The 25,368-nt window shown below is 34.3% G+C and overlaps 2 protein-coding genes across 2 annotated transcripts; one reads left to right on the top strand and one right to left on the bottom strand.

The window, feature by feature from the left end:
• Positions 1–76: 76 nt before the first annotated feature.
• LOC122015106 lies at positions 77–23,037 on the bottom strand. The gene is made up of 6 exons (XM_042571795.1): positions 22,847–23,037; positions 22,097–22,316; positions 5,221–5,338; positions 4,617–5,142; positions 1,322–1,362; positions 77–1,198 (listed from the first exon to the last, which is right to left on the bottom strand). The coding sequence occupies exons 4-6, from the start codon at positions 4,924–4,926 to the stop codon at positions 269–271; spliced, it is 1,281 nt and encodes a 426-aa protein (XP_042427729.1). The 5' UTR covers positions 4,927–5,142; positions 5,221–5,338; positions 22,097–22,316; positions 22,847–23,037; the 3' UTR covers positions 77–268.
• LOC122013664 lies at positions 7,613–8,602 on the top strand. The gene has a single exon (XM_042569904.1). The coding sequence runs from the start codon at positions 7,613–7,615 to the stop codon at positions 8,600–8,602; it is 990 nt and encodes a 329-aa protein (XP_042425838.1).
• Positions 23,038–25,368: the final 2,331 nt, after the last annotated feature.

A 25,368-nucleotide genomic window follows, 5' to 3' on the forward strand; every position in this document is an offset into this window, starting at 1 on the left:
ATCAACTAGCACAAGTCCTTTAATGCACAAACAAAAACCAATCCCGATACACCAGAGAGCAAACAGAGCTGATGTGTTGGATGTAGAAGTTCACGAAATGTTCCATAGCCAAGTCGGCACAGTGAAAGGTGACATGATCTGTTTTGGAATGTGTAATTATTCTCTTAAGTTTTCAGACACTAAAAGGGCCAACACTGATGATATACAAGGCCAACTATTACAAACCCATTGTAGAAATGGGACACTGACCGGGCACTCAATGATTTTGTCAATTGCTGGCCCAGAACATTTTGGCCCCCAAGAGATCCTTTCCTATCTTGCCCTTGAAAGATAAACGCTTTTTGATGTGTTTCTTAGTCGACGAACTACTGTGGTGTGGCTCTGCCAGTGAACTGTTTCTCCTCATGTCATCCTCCATCTGATGAGGGTTCAAGCTTCTACTAGTGCCTGATCCACTGGTCACTGTTGCACCTTGACCCTTGCTGCTAGCAGACTTGAAAGCCACATGGGCATGCTCTGAAAATGATGTCTGTTTTTCTTGTCTGAGAGATTTTGGACACACGGGGCATGGAGGTTCATTAATTTGACTCTTCGGAGTGGTCTCTTCCAAACAATCAGCATGGAAAACATGGTGACAAGGGAGAATGCCAGTGACTGGCATATCAGTGCTTCTGACTATTCGGTTAGAACTCCATGGAGACTTTTGACGCAATAACCTCTTGCAAAGCTCGCATCTCTGGTATCTTGTTGTGTTACTAGGGCATCTCTGGTTCTCAATATCAATGGCTTCTGTGATATCAACAGAATCTCCATCAAACTTGAAATCATAGCTGCTTGAGTAACTCCATCTGAGTCCTTCCCTCCTTGAACTCATGCTGAGATCTGGAGAAGCCTCCATCTTCCGAAGTTCAGTTAGAGCTCTACAGAACTTAAGTTCAGGACTCAATGTTCTCTCGGCCCACATAGGTGAAGCCCCACTATTCTCATGATGCATTCTCACACCACTGGTACTTGCTTCAGCCATTCTAGGGATATCAGAATCTGAGACAGGATTCTGGAACATAAGTGGATAAATAGGCTTTGACATGAATGATCGTCTGTTTGAAAGGTGACGGGGCTGCTTGCTAGTGGATGCCCATCTACTAGATTCTAATGGAGAAAATGGAGAACCAATACCATTTGCTACAGCAACGCATCCCTGCAACCCAAATGAAGAAAGGGGTTGCTTATTTAAAAAAAAATATAGTTAAAACCAGCAACGAGCACAGTGATAGTAGCAATTTCAAAGAAATTAACACATTGAAAACATTAAGAATATTACCTCACTTCCCCTAGAGAAAAAGGAAGCTTCAGGCCTTGCACCTGACATCATAAAATGAATTGTTAACAATTAATCATCAGTAGGTCTAGTATTAAAACCTTCTTGAACAATCACAGAAACTATAAATATTTAGAAATTGAAACAACCCCTTAATCTTAATACACTGATATTTTCTTGATTTTATATTCATCAATGAACTACCAAGTCTTAAAGAACTGCATGTGAAAGGTGAAAGGTGAAAGGTGAAAGGTGAAAGGTGAAAAATACTTGGCAATCAACTTTGGGTTCAGGACTAAAGCATACCAACTGTTCAAAAACAAGATTGGTAGTTCCCTTGGTAATAGTTCATTTATGTTTATTCGGCATGAATAAATCAGTAAATAGACAAGCTCTAACAATTTGTGCAAATAAAAGAAAAAGCTTGATCACATACATGTTGTGAATAAAGATTTTGAATGGTATATGATCATTGTTTATAAACAAAGCTCAAGAACTGCTCATAAATATGCTCATTTATGGCTCATTGAGAAAGTATTTACTAAATAGTAGTTTGTAGAGATATTAAAGTACAGTTGTACGTGAACTAAATATTCATGAACAAGATTGATACTCAAAACAATAAGAGCATCTATGTCCATTCAATATGAAAAAGTAAATTTTAAAAAAAAACTTGAAATGTGTAAAGGTTGACAAGATATAGGAATAAACTTGAAAACTTGTGAGCTCAACTACTTTCACCTTCATGAGCCAATCTAATTTTACAAGCCTACAAGTCTTTTTTATAATCGCTATTTCTTTAGCTTGTTTGTTTAAATATACGAAGAATACCATGAAGAAAATATATTATGTATTATATTTTATGAAACAATTTTTTTATCTACTTGTAGCTAATTTATAAAGACAAATCTGTATCTATTGGATCTTATAAAAGCATGAACTCAGTTCATCAATACTCCTTTTAATAGACAATCTTGAACACAAATTTGAGCTCATTTAATATTGGGCTGAGCTAAAGCTTGATTTTTTTTTTCTTATATGAACAAGGTCAAGCTTGGATTGGTCTGGGGAATTTACATGGTCTGCACTCTCAAAATCAATAATTGTCTATATAGGTGTCCATGATGGTTCAAATTTTAAATATATAGAAAGTAGAATTATTGCTAAATTTTTGCTAGTGCAAGATCACCTATAATCCCTTCCTTTCTTGATTCTACCATGGCCATCCTTGTGTGTACGATCCACATATCAACCTGTAACTTTGTTCAGTAATGATTTAATGTATTATTTTATTAAAAGAAAAAAAAGGTTCTGTTAGTTCTTATCAAGGGTGATGACCTACAAGAAGTATTTCCTGACAATTACAGTTTTGTCCCTTCATAATTGGGAGTCATGGACATTGCATTATTTTTTTGTCCAAGACAACGATTACATGAGCAACGCAACTAAAATCCCCAATGTGAAACTAAACCCATAATACATAATTAGCAACCCAAATAGTCCAATAACTCTTTAACACTCTTCCTCAAGTTGGAATAGAGGTATCATCTTGTTACATAAATTAGAAAAGGTTCTCAAAAATAAAGTGAATTTGACAAAGACACTTGATGACAATGAGATGAAGATACGATATTAGTGCCACAAAGAAGTAGTTTGATGATACAAGCTGGATTACTCCTCAAGGGTTTGTGGTTGGACTATGGTTCATGACGAACTGCAAGAGAGAAATATAAGGATAAGTTAGTAACATACTTCATGTTATTTACTTCTTCCTTTACTCCCCATCAAACTGAGATCGTTAATGATTCTGAAATTTGTGAGGATGGATGCTAATTTGGGAGAGGTTGCAGAAAGAATTATGGTGCATCGTCTACTTTTCACACGAATTGTTATCAAGCGATGGACCAGTAAAGATTGATATTTACTCCAAGAGATGAGCATATTAGAGAAGACTAAAATTTGGCATCTGCTCGACCAAAAGAGGATACTTGAAGACTATAGGATTAATCTAGTGTTACCAAAATCGCACAATTCATGATTCAATTTGATTCACTCACTAAATGGTTTGATCCAGTGGTTTGAATCAGAAAAGGTTTAGAATCCATCTGATTCAATACACTGCTAATTCTCATATCAGTATGATGTTTGGATCATACTGTTGATTGCAAAGATCACTTTTGGTATCCTCACCAGTATGATGTTTGGATCAAGCAGGATCAACTTAACAAACTTCTTGCTATTAGGTTACTCCATATCGTGTGTCCAAACTTTAACTAATCATGACTCAAATACTTGGGGGCACTTCCATACTCTCATTATCAGTATGATCCAAAAATAAAATCAGGGGTTTTAAAACCCTGCCAACAAAACCTAAAGAGGGTGAGCACAGTGCACCACTACTGGAATTCGTATACCCTTTCTTCTGTCTTTACTTCTGAAAAAACATGTTAAAACTTAGTCTTACGATGCAAAGATAAACATATTAGTTCAATGTTAAAATTGCATTAACCAATATAGACATAAAATGTAAACTTCTCCAACACCAGTATTGTATTTCTAAATAGGATTTTTCCCAATTGGTACAGCATTCTCGAAGGAAGATTTTACTAGATTTAAAATTTTAAATTATCTAAACATCAAATTCTAGAAAAGATTCAAAACAAGTACAGAAAAAACTATCCTGCTACTGGTGATGTGAATGCAATTTGTAATCCTGTTCATATGCATACTATATGTTACTTCCTGGATGAGTACTTTCAAATAGTAGATACCCTATATAATCAAGATAACTTAAAACTAGTTTACCAAGAAAAGTACTTGCAAGATATGATCTAACAGTTGCAGTTCATTTGCAAGAAAAAGTAATTCCAGATCCTAGCACTTGTACATACATTCAGATCTAATAAAAATCAATTGTACATATATTCACCAATTTCTGTCAACACCTGTTGATAACTGAACTCCACTCGCTCTGAATCCACAATAATTCCAGGACCCATTAGGATCTTAAGCTACGATGAAGTTTCCAGAAGTCGGTAATAATCTTTCCCAGCTTCTACATGATAATTTGATAACTAATCTCAGTTTAAAGAACATTAGCGTCCTTAAATTCCTTGCCACCTAATCTAGGTACCCTTTCCAATGCAACATGAGTTACAAAACAAAATAGAGACATCTAAAATGAAAATGATAAAATTCTACCGAAGAGAGAATGAAATTTTAGAGGCAGGTGGAGAGACTTAAGAAACAAACTAACTTGCATTCATAATCGGGTCAGTAAGAGAAACTAATCAGATACCTCCTGAAGGTGTAGAAAATTCCCCAAGATCATATCTATGCACACACGGTATCCAGCGTCGTGCTTGAAGATAGTCAGATGGGCTCCCTGAATAAGATAGTGCCCCATCAGACACAGAATGGTGATGAATTAGGTCATTATTCCTAGTTTGTCTGCCACTTTTACTATGCAGAGACACTGAAGACCCAGTCAGAGGAGCTTCATGAACTCTATTTGATAGTTCATCTGACTGAGAACTGCAGTCCCATCTCCTTGATAAATAAGGTGAGTAGCTTGAATTGGTTCGCCAATGAGGTTCACTTGGATCCATGGAGCAATCTCTTCCAGAAGTATTAGATTTTGGTCCATGTGGCCCAGCGGCCACACAACAGAGAGCACCCGTCTTAGCTATTTTATATGGTACCAGTAAGTCAGAGCAAAACAACAAGACCAGCAGCTACTCTTATAACAAAAAACATTTACAAATCATGAATCCAAATCAACAGCCAACAACTTCAGCATTTGGATTGATGATTGAGAAGAAAACCTGCAACATAATCAACAATATTAACGTAAATAAGATTGGAGAATTATCCAGATGAAGTACAGCGAAACGTGATCATACCTTGATATTCTTCCTCAGATCTTGACGCCATACATTTTATCTGGCTATTTTACATCCGATTCAGGCTCAAAACATTTAGACAAAATTGTTGCGCGATGCCATTCAACTCAGGTACCCACTACATGAATTGCATGCATTATAAAAATCATACACTTTTATGAATAACTATCCTAAAAACTCCATCCAGGTTCACACCACATAATAGTGCAAAATACCAATCTACAAAAAGATAAATAATACATGAACATTGTTTATGATAAGTAAAAGTGGAATCAATGTTGGTGTTAGAATCAACAATAGCATAATGATAAATGTCTCATGGTTGTCAATATTGGAATATTATTGATATTGGTTGTTCCAAGGTGGTCCATATTGGATTGGTAGGATCCATGGATCAAAGTGGGTAAGAAATACTACAACAATTACAACAATCAAGCCTTATCCAACTAGATGGGGTCGGCTATATGAATTCTTGTATGTCATTAAGCTCTATCCCCGACTATATCATCATCTATATTTAAATAAATTTTATCTTGTTTTATTATTGCTAACCAAGTCTTTTTTTTATCTTCCTCTTCCTTATTTGATATGCATATTTCTCATAGTTTCACATCACCTAACTGGAGCATTTATTGGTGTCTAAGTACATGTCTGTACCACCATCTAAAACATGTCTCTCAAAGTTTTCCCTGGATAAATACAACTTGACTTTCTCTTTCATTTTTTATCTATTTATCCTCATATGTCCACACATCCACCTTAATATCCTCATCTCTGCAACTCTCATCTTCTGCTCATGTACTTGAGTCATAGTCCAACATTCAATTTCATATAACATAACAGGTCTAATCGCCATTTTGTAGAACTTCCCTTTATGTTTTAAGGGTACTATACGATGATAGAGAACATCTGACCAAGGTTTAGAATACCGTTTCGTGTCGGGCGGCACGGACGGTTTTTACCGTTCCATCACCCAGCCGAAACCGGCACTCGACACGCAGAAGTTTCGACGCGTGATACGCGCATGCGTGGCGTTGTGCTTTCGGCGCGTGATACACTCGTTGATGTGCGCCAGCAAGCGCGACACTCGCGATCGAAAAAATCGCGCAACGGAAGGAATCGAATCGATTCCTTCTGTCGCGCAATCGATTACAGAAGGAATCGATTCCTTCTGTAATCGATCGCGTGACAGAAGGAATCGATTCGATTCCTTCTGTCGCTAGCAAAAATCCTATAAAAACGTACCAGCGAGCGAGCGATTAGCAGCGACGAGGCGGGCGAGCAGCGACAAAGATACGATTTCCATCTCGTATTCATCGCAGACGGCGCCGAAGGAGTCGCCGGACGCCTTCGACGCCGCCGGACCCCTGCGATTCGCCGCTACCGAGCGGCGTGATCGTTCGTTGCTGTCGGCGCCCCTGCCCGCGTGTGCCCTAAGGTGGGGTACGGGGTATGGGTAAGGAAATATATGTAATTTAAATTTATTGCAATTCCTAAGGTTGGTATGGTATTCGCTTATGGTATTTCAAATAGGTTTTTCTAAATCCTAATTAAATTTTCTCAATAAAAATTTGAATATTTAAAAATTAAAATTTTAATTAATATTCTGAAAAATTAATTTTCAATGTTTTAAATTGAATTTAAATTTTTTTTAAAAATTATAAAAAATCTGTTTAAAATTTTTAAAAAATTATAAGAAATCTGATATATATTATAATATTTTTTATTATTTAAAATTTAATTTAAAATTTTTTAAAAAATAATAATAATTCAGATTTATATTCTAATATTCTAAAAAAATAAAAAATCTAAAAAAAAATCTAAAAAAAACTAATAAATTAAATTTATATTTTGATATTTTTATTATTTTATATTTTTACAAATAATAATTAATTAATTAATTAATTTGAATAATTATTATATATAAAGTTACATCTTTATGCTAATTTATATGTTTATTATAGATAATATTTTTTTATCTTAGAATTAATTTAAAATTTGGATCTATCAATATTAATTTTTGTAATTTTGTAATATGTTTAGAAATATTACTAGTCTTTTATTTTAAAAATTTGGATAAAGGTATGCTGTCATGTTTATGATTCCTAATAAAACACTTATAATCTTTTACAATTCTAATCATTCTAAATTGAGAAAGGTGAATTAATATTTTTAGGAGATTGTTTCAAATTTTAGAAAGTTGCTCTTTATAATTAATGATAAATATATTCTTAACGTTATAAAATGATGATCATTACCTGGAAATGTGTATTATTCTTAATTTTTTTATAATGCATAGGCAATGACTCCCAAACAACAATCTCATGATCCAGCTTGGAGACAAGCACGTCGATTAGAAAATCGATTCCATTGACAATGTTTGCATTGTGATATGATTGGACGCGGCGGTGGAGTCACACGTCTAAAACAACATCTTGCTGGTGGATATCCGGATGTTTCTAATTGTCCAAAAGTTTCTGAAGAAGTTCGTCGTACAATGAAAGACGAACTTGATGGCAAAAAAGCATTAAAATATAAACAACAACAACAATGTGAACTCGTTGATAGCCGAAGCTCTAAAGAACCAATCTATGATGAATTTGAAGATCATGGTGAAGTTCCAAATGATGAAGACTTTTTAGCAGCTCTCAGCACCTCTCGAACTCAATATGACTATGAGCAAAATATGCGATATAGAAGTGGCTCTGGTGCCAGTGGAAGTGGCTCAACTACTGCATCAATATTAGGAAGGAGTGCAAGCGTTCGTCTTTCTTCAACACAAGGCGGTATTGGTCGTTTTTTTCCTTCTATGGGACGAAGACGTGCAGTCGATATTGCTGATATTGATCCACTGGAATTCCCAGACCAAGCTAGCAAACAGACTAGGATTGATGATGCATATTCAAAAGAGAAGAAATCAATCGGTAAAAGTATTGCTAATTTTTTTTATTTTAATCATATTCCCCCTAATGCAGCAAACAACACATACTACCGTAGCATGGTGTCCAACATCCAAAAATTTGGTCCTTGTATTCAACCTCCGACTGCATATGAAATTGCCGGTCTATATTTAGATGAACAAGTGGAGGAGATCAAGACTTGGATCCTATCATGCAAGAAGCAATGGAGCTTATATAGGGTTACATTGATGTGTGATGGCTGGACAGGACCTACACGGATGAGCATTATCAACTTTCTACTATACTGCAATAGAAAGGTGATATTTCATAAATCCATTGATGCAACTACAAACTATCATGATGCACTCTACATATATCGTTTGATGGATAGTATAATTCAAGAGATAGGTGCAGAACATATAGTGCAGGTGATTACAGATAATGGTGCCAACTTTAAGAGGGCTGGAGAGTTATTGGAGTAACAGTATCAAACATTATTTTGGACATCATGCGCAGCACACTGTATCGATTTGATGATGGCAGATATCGGTAAGCTTGATATAGTGAAGAAAGTAGTAAAAAAAGGTCAATCTTTAACAAAATTCCTCTATAACCATCATTGGGTTCATGGATTAATGAGGAAATTTATTGATGGGGAGATTCTGCGACCAGGAGCGACTAGGTTTGCTACTCACTTTCTCCTGTTAAAGTCGTTGAATCAGAAAAAAGTCGGATTAAAGGCTATGTCCTCTTCTGAGGATTGGGAGGCTTCTTGATATTCTAACACGACTGAAGGTAAGGAGGTGCAAAAAATTATTATATCTGTCAGATTTTGGAACTATATCGCAGAGATTCTTATAGCAATAGAACCATTGTACGTTGTTCTACGCAAAATTGATATGGACAAGAAGCCACAAATGGGTAACGTTTACCGCCTAATTCATGAAGCAAAAGAGGAAATTAAGAGGCATCTACAATCACCAACCAAGTATCAACATTACATTGATATAATCACTACACGATGGGACAATCAAATGGGAAAATATATTCATTTGACCGATACGTATTTTTTAATGATAAAGAATCTTTAATAAATTAATATTATTATTAATAATTATATATGTTTAATTATCGTAGGTTATTATCTCAATCCGGCATATCAATACCGTTATAATCTTGGCACAAATGATGATTTATTAGTGGCTCTCAGACATGTAATATCAAGACTGCATACAAATGGAGAATCAATTGCTGAGACTATTAATGAAAGTCGATTATTTCGAGAGGCATATGGTTCTTTTAGCGATCCTATTGCACTGTCATGCAGATATAAAATGGATGCAGGTAAGTATAGTAAAAATTATTACTAATTTTGTGAACAAATATAAATAATATTTTAATTTTGTTCTTATTTATCTTACAGCTGAATGGTGGTTACAATATGGAGGATCTGCTCTAAATTTGAAAAAGATTGCATTACGAATTCTCTCACAAACAACGTCTTCAAGTGGTTGTGAAAGAAATTGGTCAACTTTCTCTCTCATTCATACAAAAGTACGAAATCGTCTTTCTTATCGTCGCTTGGAGAAGATGGTCTACGTTCATTATAATATGCGTCTTCAACTAAGAGCAATAACATAAGAGAATGAAGAACAAGAGTCTGGTAATGTAGACCCATTTGATATTGAATTTCTCCAAGCTGAAAATGATCCAATGATGGATTGGTGGAGCGTTGTTGAGGCTGAGAATCCATTACTTGATGAAGTAAGAGACCCACCACGACCATCTCAATTTCTTACTTAAGAAATTGAAAAAAAACAAGCTAGAGGAGATATCTGTGAGGAAGAAGATAATGATGAAGCATTTGATCAAGAATTTCGATTTTCTGGATCTCGGTCTAGACATTCTCAAACATCTCAACCCCAAATCCAATCAAAGTCCATAGATAAAGGCAAAAACAAAGACAAAGTTCCTGCAATTTTTACTAAAAAGAAAGAAAAAGGTAAACCTCCTGCTTTTACATGAAAGGGTCAATTGAGCATTAGAGAAAATCCACTCGATGCAATTGATGAGCAAGAACATGATGACAGTGATGAAACTTCATCACCTTCTGACACTATGGTCCGACAAGAACTTCGAAATGAGGATAGTGATGTTGATAGCAGTGCAAGTACTCATGGAAGTGACGACAGTGGTGATGCATCTAGTGGTAAAAATTATGTTCTCCCTACTCTAGCACCGGCGGAGCCATGGACATGTGAGATAGATTACACACATGCAACTCAAGATTATGATCATGGAGCTAGAAGTAACGTTATTCAATATCAGCGTCGATATAAGGGTGGCAAACAAAAGAAAACTTATAATTATCAAGATATGCGGGAGAGTTTAGCTGAGATTGATTCTAGTCGAAGTTCATCATACTCGCAACCTTCTTATTATAACTCTGATGCATCATATGGTGATCCATCGTACCAGAGCTCAGGGACGTATGCTTATCCTTATCCTGTGCCTGTTCCTGTACCCGTTCCGATTTCAGTGGTGCCAGTTCAAATCCAATATCCAGTGATGAATCGAGACACGCTGATGGAAATGTGGAGAAATCAATATCAATATTGCATGTCATGGGATGATTATTTAATCTGGGCATTGGAGAATTATGGAGTTGACCTAAGTAGAATGTTACAAGAACCAATGCTTCCATCTGATTCATGTCACTCCTTTTGGTATTAATAAGGTAACATATTATAATGTATCAATTTAATTCAAGTTATTGATAGATCAATTTTTTTAAATAAAATTATATTTAATTATTTTTTCTAACAATATTAGTTGTTCAATAATTGAGAATTTATATAAAATCAACATATGGCTTATTTTTAAATTATACACAATAAACATATTTATCTAATAATTACTATATATAAATAAAAAAATACCGAAACAGTATCGGCACGGTACGATACGATACCGAAACCGTATCGTTCCGGTCTGGAACCGAAACCTCGACATGGTTCGAGATTTTAAACCTTGCATCTGACACTCTCTTCCATGTCAATCATCTTACATGTATTCTAAGTAAGACATATTTCTTAATCCCTTCATCTTTTTGCAAAAATGAACCTAAATAATTCAAGCTCTCAGTTCTAGACAATTCGTCATCTTCTATCTTAACAATTATCTCATTACTTCTAATATTGCTAAATTTAAATTTTATATATTCTGTCTTTATCCTACTAAGCCTAAAATCTTTCACTTCCAGTGTTTCCGACCACGGTTCGATTTTAACATTTACTCCGTCACTTGTCACATCTAACAAAATAATCTGCAAACATGTACCACGATATTATGTCTTGGATGTGTCCAGTGAGTTCATCCATAATTAATGTAAAAGATAGAAACTTAGAGTTGATCCTTGATGTAACCCTATCTTAACGTAAAAATACATATCCAAAAAAGATTTAAAAAATAAATATATGAGATAATAAAAGATTTTAATATCTAAGAATGATACACCTTATATATCACTAAATATAAATTATTATTGAGATAAATAACACTAGTTATTAACATAATCAATCAAATAATTTATTAGCTATTACATATTATCAATTTTATTACCTTTTATAATTTATTAGCTAATACTAATATGGCATTATAACTCCGCCCATGATGACCGGTCATGGCCGGTCCCAAGCCCGGATAAAGGAGGGTTGCGTTAGGTTGCCAGCCAGCGTCAAACTATGACAAATATTCAATGAATGAATCTATTAAATTATTGTACTAATGCTAGGTTGTTCCCCGGAAGGAACGCGTTGCAGGGTCCGACTGTAACGTCTCGGCAAGGACCGCTACATCTTCAGAACTCGGGTGTAGTGATAAATATGCAAGAGTTCGCGTTACAGGGTCCGACTGTAACGTCTCAGCAAAGACCGCTACATCTCCATGAGAACTTGGGTGTAGTGTTAAATAAGCAAAAGTTCTGACACCATAGGTTAGATAAGAACAAATATGATAGGAAAACTAATAATCTAAGATTTGGAACATGGAATATAGGAACTCTCATTGGTAAATCAATGGAGGTAGTAGATATGATGATTAGGAGAAAACTTAGTATTTTGTGTGTACAAGAGACAAAATGGATAGGCGAGAAGGCAAAGATGATAGAGAAATCGGGTTTTAAGTTATGGTACACTGGAAAGAGTAAAGCAAGAAATGGAGTGGGTATCATTGTAGATAGTTTGTTAAAGGATGAAGTTGTAGGAGTAGTTAGAAAAAGGGATAGAATTATAACCCTTAAGATAATAGTGGCGAAAGAAACTATGAACATAATTAGCGTATATGCACCACAAGTAGGATTAGATGAAGCTACTAAATCAAGATTTTGGGAGGACTTAGATGAAATATTATAAAATATTCCACTAAATGAAATGATTTTAATAGGAGGTGATCTAAATGGGCATGTCGGAGTGAAAAATGAGGAATATGAGAGAGTACATGGGAGTTATGGGTTTGGAACGAGGAATGAGGAAGGAAAAACTATATTAGATTTTGCGATAGCATATGACCTTATATTAGCTAATACGTTTTTTAAGAAAAGAGAAGAACACTTAGTCACATTCAAAAGTGGAAATAATAAATCGCAAATTGACTTTCTTATGGTTAGGAAGAAGGATAGAAAGATTTGTAAAGATTGCAAAGTCACCCCTGGAGAAAGCTTAACTACCCAACATAGGATAATAGTATTGGATATACGCCTCAAACATAGTATCAATAGAAAGAAAATATATACAATTCCTAGAATTAAGTGGTGGAAATTAAAAAATAGAAAACAAAATATATTTAAGGAGAAGGTAGAAGTACAAGCATTAGGTGAAATATACGATGACTCTAATACAACATGGGATAAGATGGTATCAAAGTTGAAAATAGTAGCTAAGAGTGTACTCGATGAGTCAAAGGGACATGCACCACTAAATAAAGAATCTTGGTGGTGGAATGAGAAAGTACAAGAGAAAGTGAAGGAAAAACGAATAGCTTATAAGGAATTATATATTTGTAAGAACGAGGAAAACTTAAAAAACTGATAAGAAAAAAGCTAAGAAAGTAGTGAGTGAAGCGAAAAATGAAACTTTTGAGCGCTTATATCAAAAATTGGATCAAAAGAAGGGGAAAGAGACGTTTATAGAATAGCTAAAGTAAGAGAAAGAAAACAAGAGATCTTAGCGAATAAAATGTATTAAAGATGAATGTAATAGGGTCTTAGTAAATGATGGAGATATAAAAGAGCGGTGGAAGAGGTATTTTCATTGACTTTTTAATGAAGGTTTGGTGACCAACTTAACTTAGGTAATTTAATTAGCTCAAATGAGCGTAGAAATTTTAATTTTATCGTAGAATTCAACTTGAGTAAAACAAACTTTAAATGAGATCTGCGATAGAAAAGTCATTGGACGGATGATATTAGATAGAGTATGGAAGTGCTTGGGAAACAAGGTATTGAATGACTTACAAAATTATTTAACATGATATTGAAAGCGAAAAGAATGTCGATATGATGATAAGTACCTAGTTCCCTTATATAAGAACAAGGAGACATACAAAATTGTGCAAACTATAAGGGTATTAAACTAATGAGTCATACTACGAAACTTTGGGAAAAAGTAATAGAAAAAATATTAAAGGAGACCGTGATGACGGAAAATCAATTTGGGTTCATGCCTGGAAGGTCGACAATAGAAGCTATACGTCTCCTTAGACAATTAATTGAAAAATATCGAGAGAAAAACAAGATCTACACATGGTATTCATTGACTTAGAAAAAGCATGATAGAGTCCCAAGAGAAATTATATGGAGAATTTTAGAAAAGAGAGGTGTTAGCGTAACATATATTGAACTAATTAAGGATATGTATGAGGATGTAATGACGAGTAAAGACTTCAAGCGGATTAACTGAAGCATTCCAATAAAGATAGGGTTAGATCGACCCAAGTCCCTATCTTTTACACTAATTATGGATGAACTCACTGGGCACATTCAAGACACGTACTGTGGTGCATGTTGTTTGTAGATGATATTATTTTGGTAGATGAGGCGTGTGAAGAGTAAATGCTAAGCTTAAATCTTAGAGAAACACTAGAAGGAAAAGGTTCTAAGCTTAGTAGATTAAAGATAGAATATAGAATTTAAGTTTAGTGATATTAGAAGTAATGAAATAATTGTTAAGATAGAAGAGGACGAGTTGTTCGGAACTGAGAGATTTAAATATTTAGGATCGTTTTTGTAAAACGATGGACGGGATTGAGAGAGATGTCTTACATAGAATACAAGCAGGATGGGTGAAATGGAGGGGAGTGTCAGGTGTTTTATGTGACCGTAAAGTACCTCTTAAACTTAAAGGTAAGTTCTATAAAACCGCAGTTAGACCTGCTATGTTATATGGAGCTGAATGTTAGGTTATGACTCGAGCACATGAGCATAAGATGAGAGTTGCAGAGATGAGGATGTTAAGATGGATGTGTGGACATACGAAGATGGACAAAATAAAGAATGAGAGTATTAGAGAGAAAGTCAGAGTTGCATCTATTGAGGACAAACTCCGAGAGACACGTTTAAGATGGTACGGACATGTACTTAGACGACCAATAAATGCTCCAGTTAGGCGATGTGAAACTATGATAAATATGCATATTAAACGAGGAAGAGGATGACCAAAAAAGACTTGGTTAGCAACAATAAAACAAGATAAAATTTATTTAAATATAGATGATGATATAATAGGAGATAGGGCTCAATGGCGTAAAAGGATTCATACAGCCGACCCCACCTAGTGGGAAAAGGCTTGGTTGTTGTTGTTGTTGTACTAATATGGCATTATATCATATGGCATTAAATCTGTAACCCTAATTGTTCACTAAAAATGGTATTAACCCTATCACTTATTGTATTTGATATTACCAAATACTATTATTGATTAAATGTTATATGAAATTGAAAGTTTTAAGTATCTAGAATCATTTTTCCAAAAGGATAAAGGGGGTTGATAGAGATATTTTACATATGATATAAGCATGACAATTGAACTAAAGAAGAAGGGTGTCAAGTATTCTTTGTGATCATAAGATACCTTTAAACTTAAAAGGGAGTTTTACAAAATAGTAGTTATACTTGTTATGCTATATGGAGTTAAATGTTAGGTTATGAAGCGAAGCAAGTAGACGAACAGAAATAAGAATGTTAAGGTGAATGTGCATGCATACAACGATAGACATGATAAAAAATAACATTAAAAAAAATCAGGGTTACATCTATTAAAGGTAAACTTCGAGAGACATTTAAAGGTGATGTGAGACACAAATATGCATATTAATTGAGAAAGAGGACCCAAAAAAACATGATTAGTAATGATAAAACATGATAAAATTCATTTAAATATAGATAAGAATATAGTATGGAATCGAGCCTATGGCATAGAAGGATCCATATAACTAAGTGGGATGAAAGCTTGCTTGTTGTTATTTACTTAGCAAATTAATATTTTTTTAATCAGAATATTGTGTTAAAGAGTAAATAAATTCATAATAGAAAATTTTCTGAAAAAGCTCATTCATTATGCCATTGGTTTGCATAAGAAGAAAGGAGATTTGCTTCTTATTTGTACAAGAGGAAGGAGTCCAATTTGGGCTTCAATTTTGTGTGAACTTGAGGATAGTAGCATGGTCACATGAGAAGGTGCTTTATGAGCAAAATTTTCTGAAAAAGCTCATTCATTCTGTTTTATTTTGTTATTTTCCATATTGCTCATAAAGCACCTTCTCATGTGACCATGCTACTATCCTCAAGATCACACAAAATGAAGCCCTAATTGGACTCCTTCCTCTTGTACAAATAAGAAGCAAATCTCCTTTCTTCTTATGCAAACCAATGGCATCGCTAGTTGGCAGTTACTCTTGCAGTTAGAACTAGCCCCAAGAAATCCAATGATCCCCACAAGTCACAAATAGAATAATCTTGTAACTGACAGTGACATTGAGACCCAGAAAGACTCATTTCTCCTAATCCCAAGTTCTACTACAACTCCCAATTCCTCCTGATCTAGATGGTCCTAATGATCTAACCAATCCTTGGACCCATATCTGACATATGGAGTCAAGCCAGATTGACAAGAACCAATCCCAATTCAATTCAACCAAACAGTATCAAGACCACTTGAGATTGACAACCATAGTTTTAAATGCATGTTGAGCCAATTTAGTATCACATCTTTATATTTAGTTATACGATGTTATGATTGTGTCCCCATATATATGATTTACAAATAATTATAACATTGTTAGCAAGGATAAGGTTTGATAATCAAATAAGTTAAATTTTACAGTCATGTGTTTACCTAGACGGGAAATAATAGGCCTCTTCTCTCTCTCTCTCTCTCTACCACCTCCACAAGAGGAACTACAATCAGAGGTCGTGATTGCATTCCACACTATACATTACCACCTAAGGCCTACAAGTTGTTCTCTTCTAATAAACCCTTACTGACCGATTGATTATCACTTGACACCCATGAGTTGTTCTCTTTTGATGAATCCTTTTTGACCTCCGATCGGTTATCGCTTCATGCTACCCCTCACAGTTGTGTTGCTTCCTCTATGCTTTGTCAGGACACTACCATCATTTGATCTCCTCTCTCGCTTCAACATGGTAGTCGTGTTGCATTCTCTCTTACTCCGACTAAGGCATTGCCATCACCTATGCTCGCTTCGTCTTCATGCAATTCTGTTGCCATAAACCCTAGCTTTCTATGGTGCCAGTTACACATGGTTGGCTCATCCACGAGACCCCTGAACTACAACCACCCACACATTGTCATTGATCAAAACTGATAACAAGAACATGTCATTGCAATCCTTGCCTCCACTTCACAATTGAGATGGAGTGAACTCACCACCTAATCATTCTCCAAGTAAATCATGTAATTTAAATACAAAAATGTTAAAAAGCATTTGAAAGAAAATGATGACTTTTGCAGGTTTCTACCTTTTTTTTTGTTATTTTATCATTCAAAATGATGTCCACCTCTACCATCGATCCTAAATCAAATAATTCTATTGGAATTAATATTAGATTTAACAACACCAATTATCTTTTATAGGCTTGAGCATTTAAAGCTCTCGTTGGCTCTTATAGGGAGGATAGTGATCTATCATTACCACCTCCATATGAGAAAGATGCAACCTTTTCGATTTGGCAACGTACACATCACTTTAACTGTTTTTACATGGCACCTCAATAGTATAGAATGAACAATATCATTATCTGTAATATATCTCTCTGCATGCAAAAAAATTACGAGCTCTGCGACAAATGGTCTCTCACAAACAAAATGCCAACTAGATATACCGGGTATATAAAGATATTTTAAACTTGAAATAAGAGTCATTTCGTGCATAAATAGTTTGCTCTCCAAGTAGCAAATGGAATGAATTAGCCATACATCATCCATTTCTATGGATCGTAAAATTTTAAAGCGTTAACATAAAGAATTTAAAGTGGCAAAATTCTTGTCCAGATAGATAATCCCTATAAATACAATCCGCTTGCAATTTCTTATCAATGTAAGTGTACCATCTTTATTAAATGCCTTAGCACAAACCTTCAAGCAACATCAAGTACCACCACCTCTTCACCCAACCCATAACTCATTTAGTTCATTGAGCTAGATGAGGACATAGAGGTAGAGGACAATGACATGGATGTGAACGCTCTTTATGTACATTATGGTCACATTAATCATCCATCAGAATGTTGTTGGAATAAGTATGGATGACCACCCACTTGAAGCCACCACAATATCGTCGCCTTCAAAATACTCTAGCAGCCACAACAATATCTATTAATTTTGTTGGAAATGAGCCATTCTAGAATCTACTACAACAACAGTTAAGTTTTACTTTCCTGGTAAAATTATATGATTCTGGTGCATCTTCACATATAACAAGTAATTGTAAATTTCTTCCCCTTCATCTATCTCATTTACCACATTTTTCTATTGTGGATGGCTCTCATATACCAGTTAAATGGCAAGTTCCTCTAGATACCTCATCTTTAGTATTAGACAAAATCTTTCATATTCTGAAAATTTCCTATAAATTTGTTACTCATTAGTATGCTCACGAAACCTTTAAATACTATGTAACTTTGTATCATACTTATTATATTTTCTAGGATTTGCAACAAAGAAGATTGGTGGAGCTTATGAATATGGTGGAGTCTACTAATTAGAGGATCTGCAGCCTCACCTAGTCACAGAGGCCGGCCTAGCCATGGCCTCACCACGAGAGGTCATTGCCACCACACTCTTCCCTTTTTCTTTTTCCCTTTTTTCCCATCTTTTTCTCTATTTTAATTTTTTCCACAATTAATTTCTTTCCCTCCATTAATATTTTTCTCTCTCAATTGTAAATTTTTTTTGTCATTTACATCTTAAATTTTTTCCCCTCTTTCATCCATCAAGAAGGTAAATAGAGACCAAAAAGTATTTAATTTATTTCCCTCCTTCATTTGTTCATAAGGTTAAAAAAAACCTCTTTAAGGATGAGGGAGACATATTATTATAAACGATAGAACAATAAATATGACATAATTTCTAACCTTATAAAATATACTACTAATGAATTAAATTATTCTATATATAAATTTGGTTTAGTTTTAAACAGATCAAAATAAATCCAAATTAAATACAGTTTAAACCTATTTGATCCCGTCATCTTTAATTGGTGAACTTTAGCTAACTAAAAATCAACTTTGACTCAATAAGCATTAAACATTTTATGAGATAATGTCAAAACTTGAACTCAACATTCATCATCTCAAATATAAACTCAATAATAAATATTTATAGTAATCAAATATTAATTAAAAAAATATTTTTTAATTAATATATTTTATATTTTAAAAAAGTATCGAAGCTGTATTGGCACGACAAAATACAGTACCAAACTATATCATTCTAGTCATAAATTGAAACTCTAGCATGACTCAATTTTAAATCTTGCTACTAGCATTGTTGGCCCAATCTTCTATGTCAAAAGTTAAAGACTTCATCAATAGTGTACCCTCCTTAACTACGTTACAACCTGAAACATGTGACTTGAGTGATGATTGTACTTTTGATGTGCTCATGAGCTCTAAACTCAAGTGCTTGCAATTGTCGGGAAATGAACAATGTAGGCATGTAATCCTCACCTCTTTTCCACAGCAAACAACACTCCCAATAGCAAGGGTTGGCCACAAGCAATATCATGCAGTGAGTGAGCTACTTGGTTTAGCTGCCTGTGTTAAGAGGGAGCAAATAAAACGAGTTTAAATGGTCTTTTAACAATTATAATGTTGTATTTCCTTAAGAAAACAACTCCAAAAATTTTCTTTCCTTTATTTTCTATTTTCTCACGAGATACATCTCCCTAACTTTCTATCTTCCCCAATACATAGGCCTAATAATCATCTCCTCTTTCCCACAACCATAGTCAGGTCCTTACTCCTCTAGCCATACATTACTAGCCATGTCCGCTTCTCACTATATCTTATACCCACTAGTGTGAACATCACCATCCTGTTGGTTTGTTCATTGGGAAAATCTCCACACTCGTCATCATTATCACCGGTGTTTCCTCCATAATGCTTTGCGATCAATGCCTGCTCCTTTCATCCTCCTTAGTCTTTACTCCAGATATCAACATCCACATGCACTTACACCTCCAACACATCACCAACTACTTCTCAAATTTTTATCGTGATTCTTCAATCAGGTCTCTCAATAGTTTAGTAAATCTGCAATAGATCTTGACCAATTCTCCATACTGCACCCACCTACCAGTGGATGCTCATCTGCCACATCTCATCATGGTTCCCTCACAAGAAATATTTCTCACGTGCTTCCCTTCAAGAGCAAAGCCTACTTATTCTTGTAAGGAGATGCAATCTCCTTTCCATTTATCTTTGAGATCTTCTACCTATCTCATCGCTACTCCCCAAACCTCATGCTTGAGGACCTCTATATGTCATTTTAAAGCACCAAAAGACTTAATCTCTTTCCCGAACCTTATCTCTGAGATTTACCAATAACTGCTTCTTTCTTTAGCATCATTGTGGTCAATGCAAGCCAAGACTCTTGATGGTGATTCTCTGCCCATTGAGTTTCTAACATCCTTTAAGGTGGAGTGCAAGTTATATTGCTTCATTTATGCTTCCTCCCTCTCCAAGCATAATAATGACGATGAAAGAGATTGTGACTACTACAACTACTTCATCATGGTTCCATCATTACTTTCTACTTTGGGCAATAAATCAATTGATTTTAACTCGCTTGACGTCCATTTTGTTGCCACTCAACTATCACCCAATTAGCTGAAGAAATCAATCAATCTTAAGGCATCCAAAGTACCTCCATCTAGTGCCTAACCATCATCTAAACAAGTGGAGAACTTGATCAATCTCAAGATGTTTAAAGTGTTTTCACTAACGCCTACACATCCCCTAATTTCAAGAGAAATCAATTAATCTTAAATAGTCTAAAATGCTTCAAATCATGGTGGGCAGAATCAGCCTACTGACTGAGATGGATTGGGATCATGTAATGCCCATTCAACTTTGGGCGAGAAATTGGATACCCATCCGAGTTTGTGAAATATTGATTAATGAAGGTTAAATTAGAGCAAAATTTTAATTAATTGGTCGTAATTAGTTGGCATATTAGAGATATCGACTTGAATTGAAATTAGTTAGATCAAGTAATGCTTTGATTTCTCCGGTTCCAACTTGAGAATCTTTACCAAAGTACAGGAGTGGGGATGTCCGAATGTGTAAATTTAGACATGAAATGGAGTCTTATGATTTTGAGAGGGAGAGAACTTAAGGTGAGGGATTCACTATTGTGCAGAGGTGGATAAGCCAGAAGCAGATACGCCAACATTGACACCTATTCTTGGGCATTATCAAGGAGAAGACAATCAATGTTTTATCACTTCTACGAAAGTAGGAATCTGACAATCTCCTATACTCTCAACCTAGGTAGCGTAATTAAAATAATTAATTGCATTTAATTAATAACTTAAAAAATTATCTAAGAATTACTTATTGTTATTTTTATTAATAATTAATTATTTTAATTTAATTAATATATTTTATTTAATTAATAGTTTAAAATAATATTTAATTAAATAATTAAAAATAATTAGATTAATCAATTTGAATTTAATTAGTCCATCATATGACTAAGAAGGCCCATGAACCTAGGTGGGTTTAGAAAAATCTATAAATACTCAAGTCCTAGATAAGATCAAGAAAGGAGTAAAACTGTATTGATTTATTACTAATATAAGTATTTCTCATGAAAAACAAGATCAGTTGTTTATAATTTATAGTGTTCGTACATGCACATCAAATTAGCCAACCTCATCTAATGGGATAAGGTTTGGTTGTTGTTATTGTACACGCACTTCAAATATAGACTCATAAATTTTTTTTATTTATATATCTTTCATTGCCTATTCAATAAATATTGTTATTTGATCAATCCATATCTTTTCAATGACTTGTATTATTCTCCTTATTCTTTTTCTCAGCACACAATACTAGTCATACAATGATTCCATCCCATTTAAGAAAGGTGTTAGAATAAAAATTAGCATATTAATTACATGTTGAATAAGTTTAGTTCAATATCCAGTAATAGTTATAAATAATTCTGTCCTATATGCATAATGTGCATGTTAAAAAAAGCTTATCCATGAATGTGCCTTGTAACAGTTGGAAAAAATTAATAATTGGACAAACTTTAAAGACCATTAATGGGCCTTCCAAAATCTAGAAAACTAGATTTGTGCACATAAAAATCTAGTGGAATATGCATAGCAATAGAATGAATGAAATGCCTAGGTACTAGAACATGAACTAGCAGGAAGTTGAGTCAGCATACCGACGAGGAATTTGTAACTCGAACATCAGCAAGATAGAACAAGCAATTTGACCGCATACTAACAAGATTTTTTTATCAAACAAATTGTCCAACTGATATAATGACTGCTCATCAAAATTATGGAGTTCAAAGGGGAAAAAAATAATCCCTTAAAATGGTTGTGACGCGTCCAACTAGTCTGTTAGCATCGTCTACAGCATCCTCCTCTTCATGAAAACGCCTAAAAAAATGTCACTTGCGTCAAATAACACAATAATCAACGGGACAAGATCAAGTGTTGGAGACTGTCTAGGAACCTAAATTTCAGATAGCAAGGACAAGCGAAACACACATCATCTTATGTAACATCAATAAACGAAACGTAAAAACGGAACCACAACGCACTGAAAAAAACAACAAATGTCTAAAACACTACGATTAGCTAGGATATCCGAGATTAAGAGGTAAGAAAAATGAATCTACAAACTACCTGACGGAGAAAAAAAAAGGAGAAAGGGACAGAGATCTCGAAAACAACCTTTACCTTTAGAAATCCAGCATGAGAGGCAAACAAGGGGGAGAAAAAAAAACAAGAGTGACAAGGGGCACAAAACCGCATTCTGAAAAGAAAAGTGAGAGATCGAACGAACGAGAATCAACCGCTGTGCAATTAGGCGAGTGCTCAAGAAATTTCCCAAATCGACAATCAACAAAGAGGGATTAAAAAGGGGAGATTGCCAGTGGATGATAAAACGAGGGAAATCCAATCACCTGAGACGAAATTAGGGTTCCAAAGGGGCAGTGTGCGGCCGCGAGAGTGATTCGGAAAGGATCCGAAAAGGACCGAGGTTTTTTATCAGAGATGAGGGCGATCGAGGGTCGTCTTCTCCGCTCTGGAGAAACGGTGGAAGGGAACAAAAGGAGCAGCAGTAGAAAAATGAATAATAATAAAAACAGGCGTCCAAATGTTTTGATTACACATTAATCACTTCCATTATCATTAAAGACAAGGTGTGGGACCCACGGTTGCCACTAATCACAAAGCTGGTTACGGAACAGACGGACTCCTCCCGTTTTAATTTACGGACCAAGAGAATCCAATCATCATGATTGACCCATAAATTATGGACCAAAGGATGTGTGCTTGTTACTGAACAGCCTCAAAACGATCGCGCAGGCAAAGTCTGGATGCTTCCTGGCGCCCTGAATCAGGGCAGAGTTGGGACGAATCTTGAACCGTCCATCCTACTCTTTGGAGATTTTCAACCGCTGATTTTTATCCCAGTTTAACGTCAACCATTTGTTCCTCGAAGCCGTTTCATAAAACAAAATAAAATTAAAAAATTAAAAATTAAAAATAAATTAGCCCACACGGTATAGCAAAATTGGTTATCAAATGATTGATTTGCAGAATTGATTTCCTGATTTTAAAAAAATTATTAAACCCCTTTACTACATGCAACAATCAAGCGTTTCCTTAAATAATGAGGCATTTATTTTCCTAATTTCGACGTACTACTTACAAGGATAACAATTCTATAACGTTAGGTGCGGACTGATGAATTGTTCGCACTTCCCAATTTATTAATAAAATACCTTTTTTATTAATGCAAGGTGTTCAAGTTTTACCTTATTAATTTTGAAAATAAATAAATTTTTAATTAAAAAAAATCACCTCCGAATATTTGTCAAAATTTTGAATTCTCTTATTTTCCCTATGTTTCTGGATTGACAGTTGTATTGTATTTTTCGATTTATTTTAATGATTAATAAAAAAATTTATGATTATCTAATAGATGATCAATGAAACTCATTAGAATTATCAATTTTTTTATTATGGAATATATAGATTCTCCCTAATATTTATGTCACTCGGGCAGCAGTTAAGAGAATTGAGAAAGCATTAGAGTGTGTCAGATTTTCTGTCATGGCTATTTATAAACGTAGGTAAGAAATCATGCATAAGTATAACATAACCGCAAGACATCATAATATATTATGTGAAAAATTAAAATCTGTTATCCGTCTAATGACCTTTCACGATTATTCTATACCATTAACAGAAAATATATTAGAAAAATGAAAATTAATCATCATCATATGAAAGAATAATTTCTCAATCTTTATTAGAATTTAACCTTAATTATGACAAAAAATTATGAAAAAAAATAATTAATCAGACTGGATAACGTCGAGTCTGAGATGATCAATTTGGTCCTACAAAAATTTTCCACCGACTACCAAAATAAATCAGAAAGTACTCATAATGGGTAACCCAACAGATAATGACAAAGAAATGTAGGATATGGTGTGGGAGCTAAGCATATGGAATAAATTCCACAATAATCCATATTGTCAAATCTTTATCTATGGTAGTAGAGCAATACTAATGGTCAGGTCATTTGGGATGACATATTCAAATTGATGAGGCACTTGGTATATATTAGATAATAGGAATGACAATGAGTTTTGATTAAGGAGCTAATAGTAATGGAAATGAATGCTTGGTATAAATAATAAAATTGATATTATTCTTGTTTTGTTTGGCTTAAATTATGAAATGAAAATTAGTCAAAATTTTCATTTTACCCTTATAAGTAAAATATAAAAATAATCACACAGATTCATAGACAGAACATTTAAAAAAAAAACATAATATGGTAAGTAATTTGCAATACTAATGGTCAGGTCATTTGGGATGACATATTCAAATTGATGAGGCACTTGATATATATTGGATAATAGGAATGACAATGAGTTTTGATTAAGGAGCTAATAGTAATGGAAATGAATACTTGGTATAGATAATAAAATTGATATTATTCTTGCTTTGTTTGGCTTAAATTATGAAATGAAAATTAGTCAAAATTCTCATTTTACCCTTATAAGTAAAATATAAAAATAATCACACAGATTCATAGACAGAACATTTTAAAAAAAAAACATAATATGGTTAGTAATTTTTTAACGTATAAAAGATATATTATACAATAATTATCTTCAAAATAAATCATCATCATATTAAACAATTCTGTCAATAGTTTTACATAATCAAAATATCTACCCAGATAATCAAAATAATGAAAGTTATTCCATATCAAATATTTCATTTTCCCAATTGTTAAACATTTGGAGCACTAATTATTCCTAAATGCAGTATACTGATTAGCTAGGGCAATTGTCCGTACGTAGTCTATTCCAGTCTCACATTCACTGTCATCATTTTCATTTTGTTCATCTTCATATGGGATACCCTCCTAAGGATCATGACTCATGAATTTACGGATCAAGTT

Source organism: Zingiber officinale, chromosome 8B (assembly GCF_018446385.1).
Source record: "Zingiber officinale cultivar Zhangliang chromosome 8B, Zo_v1.1, whole genome shotgun sequence".
NCBI classification, from domain to species: Eukaryota; Viridiplantae; Streptophyta; class Magnoliopsida; order Zingiberales; family Zingiberaceae; genus Zingiber; species Zingiber officinale.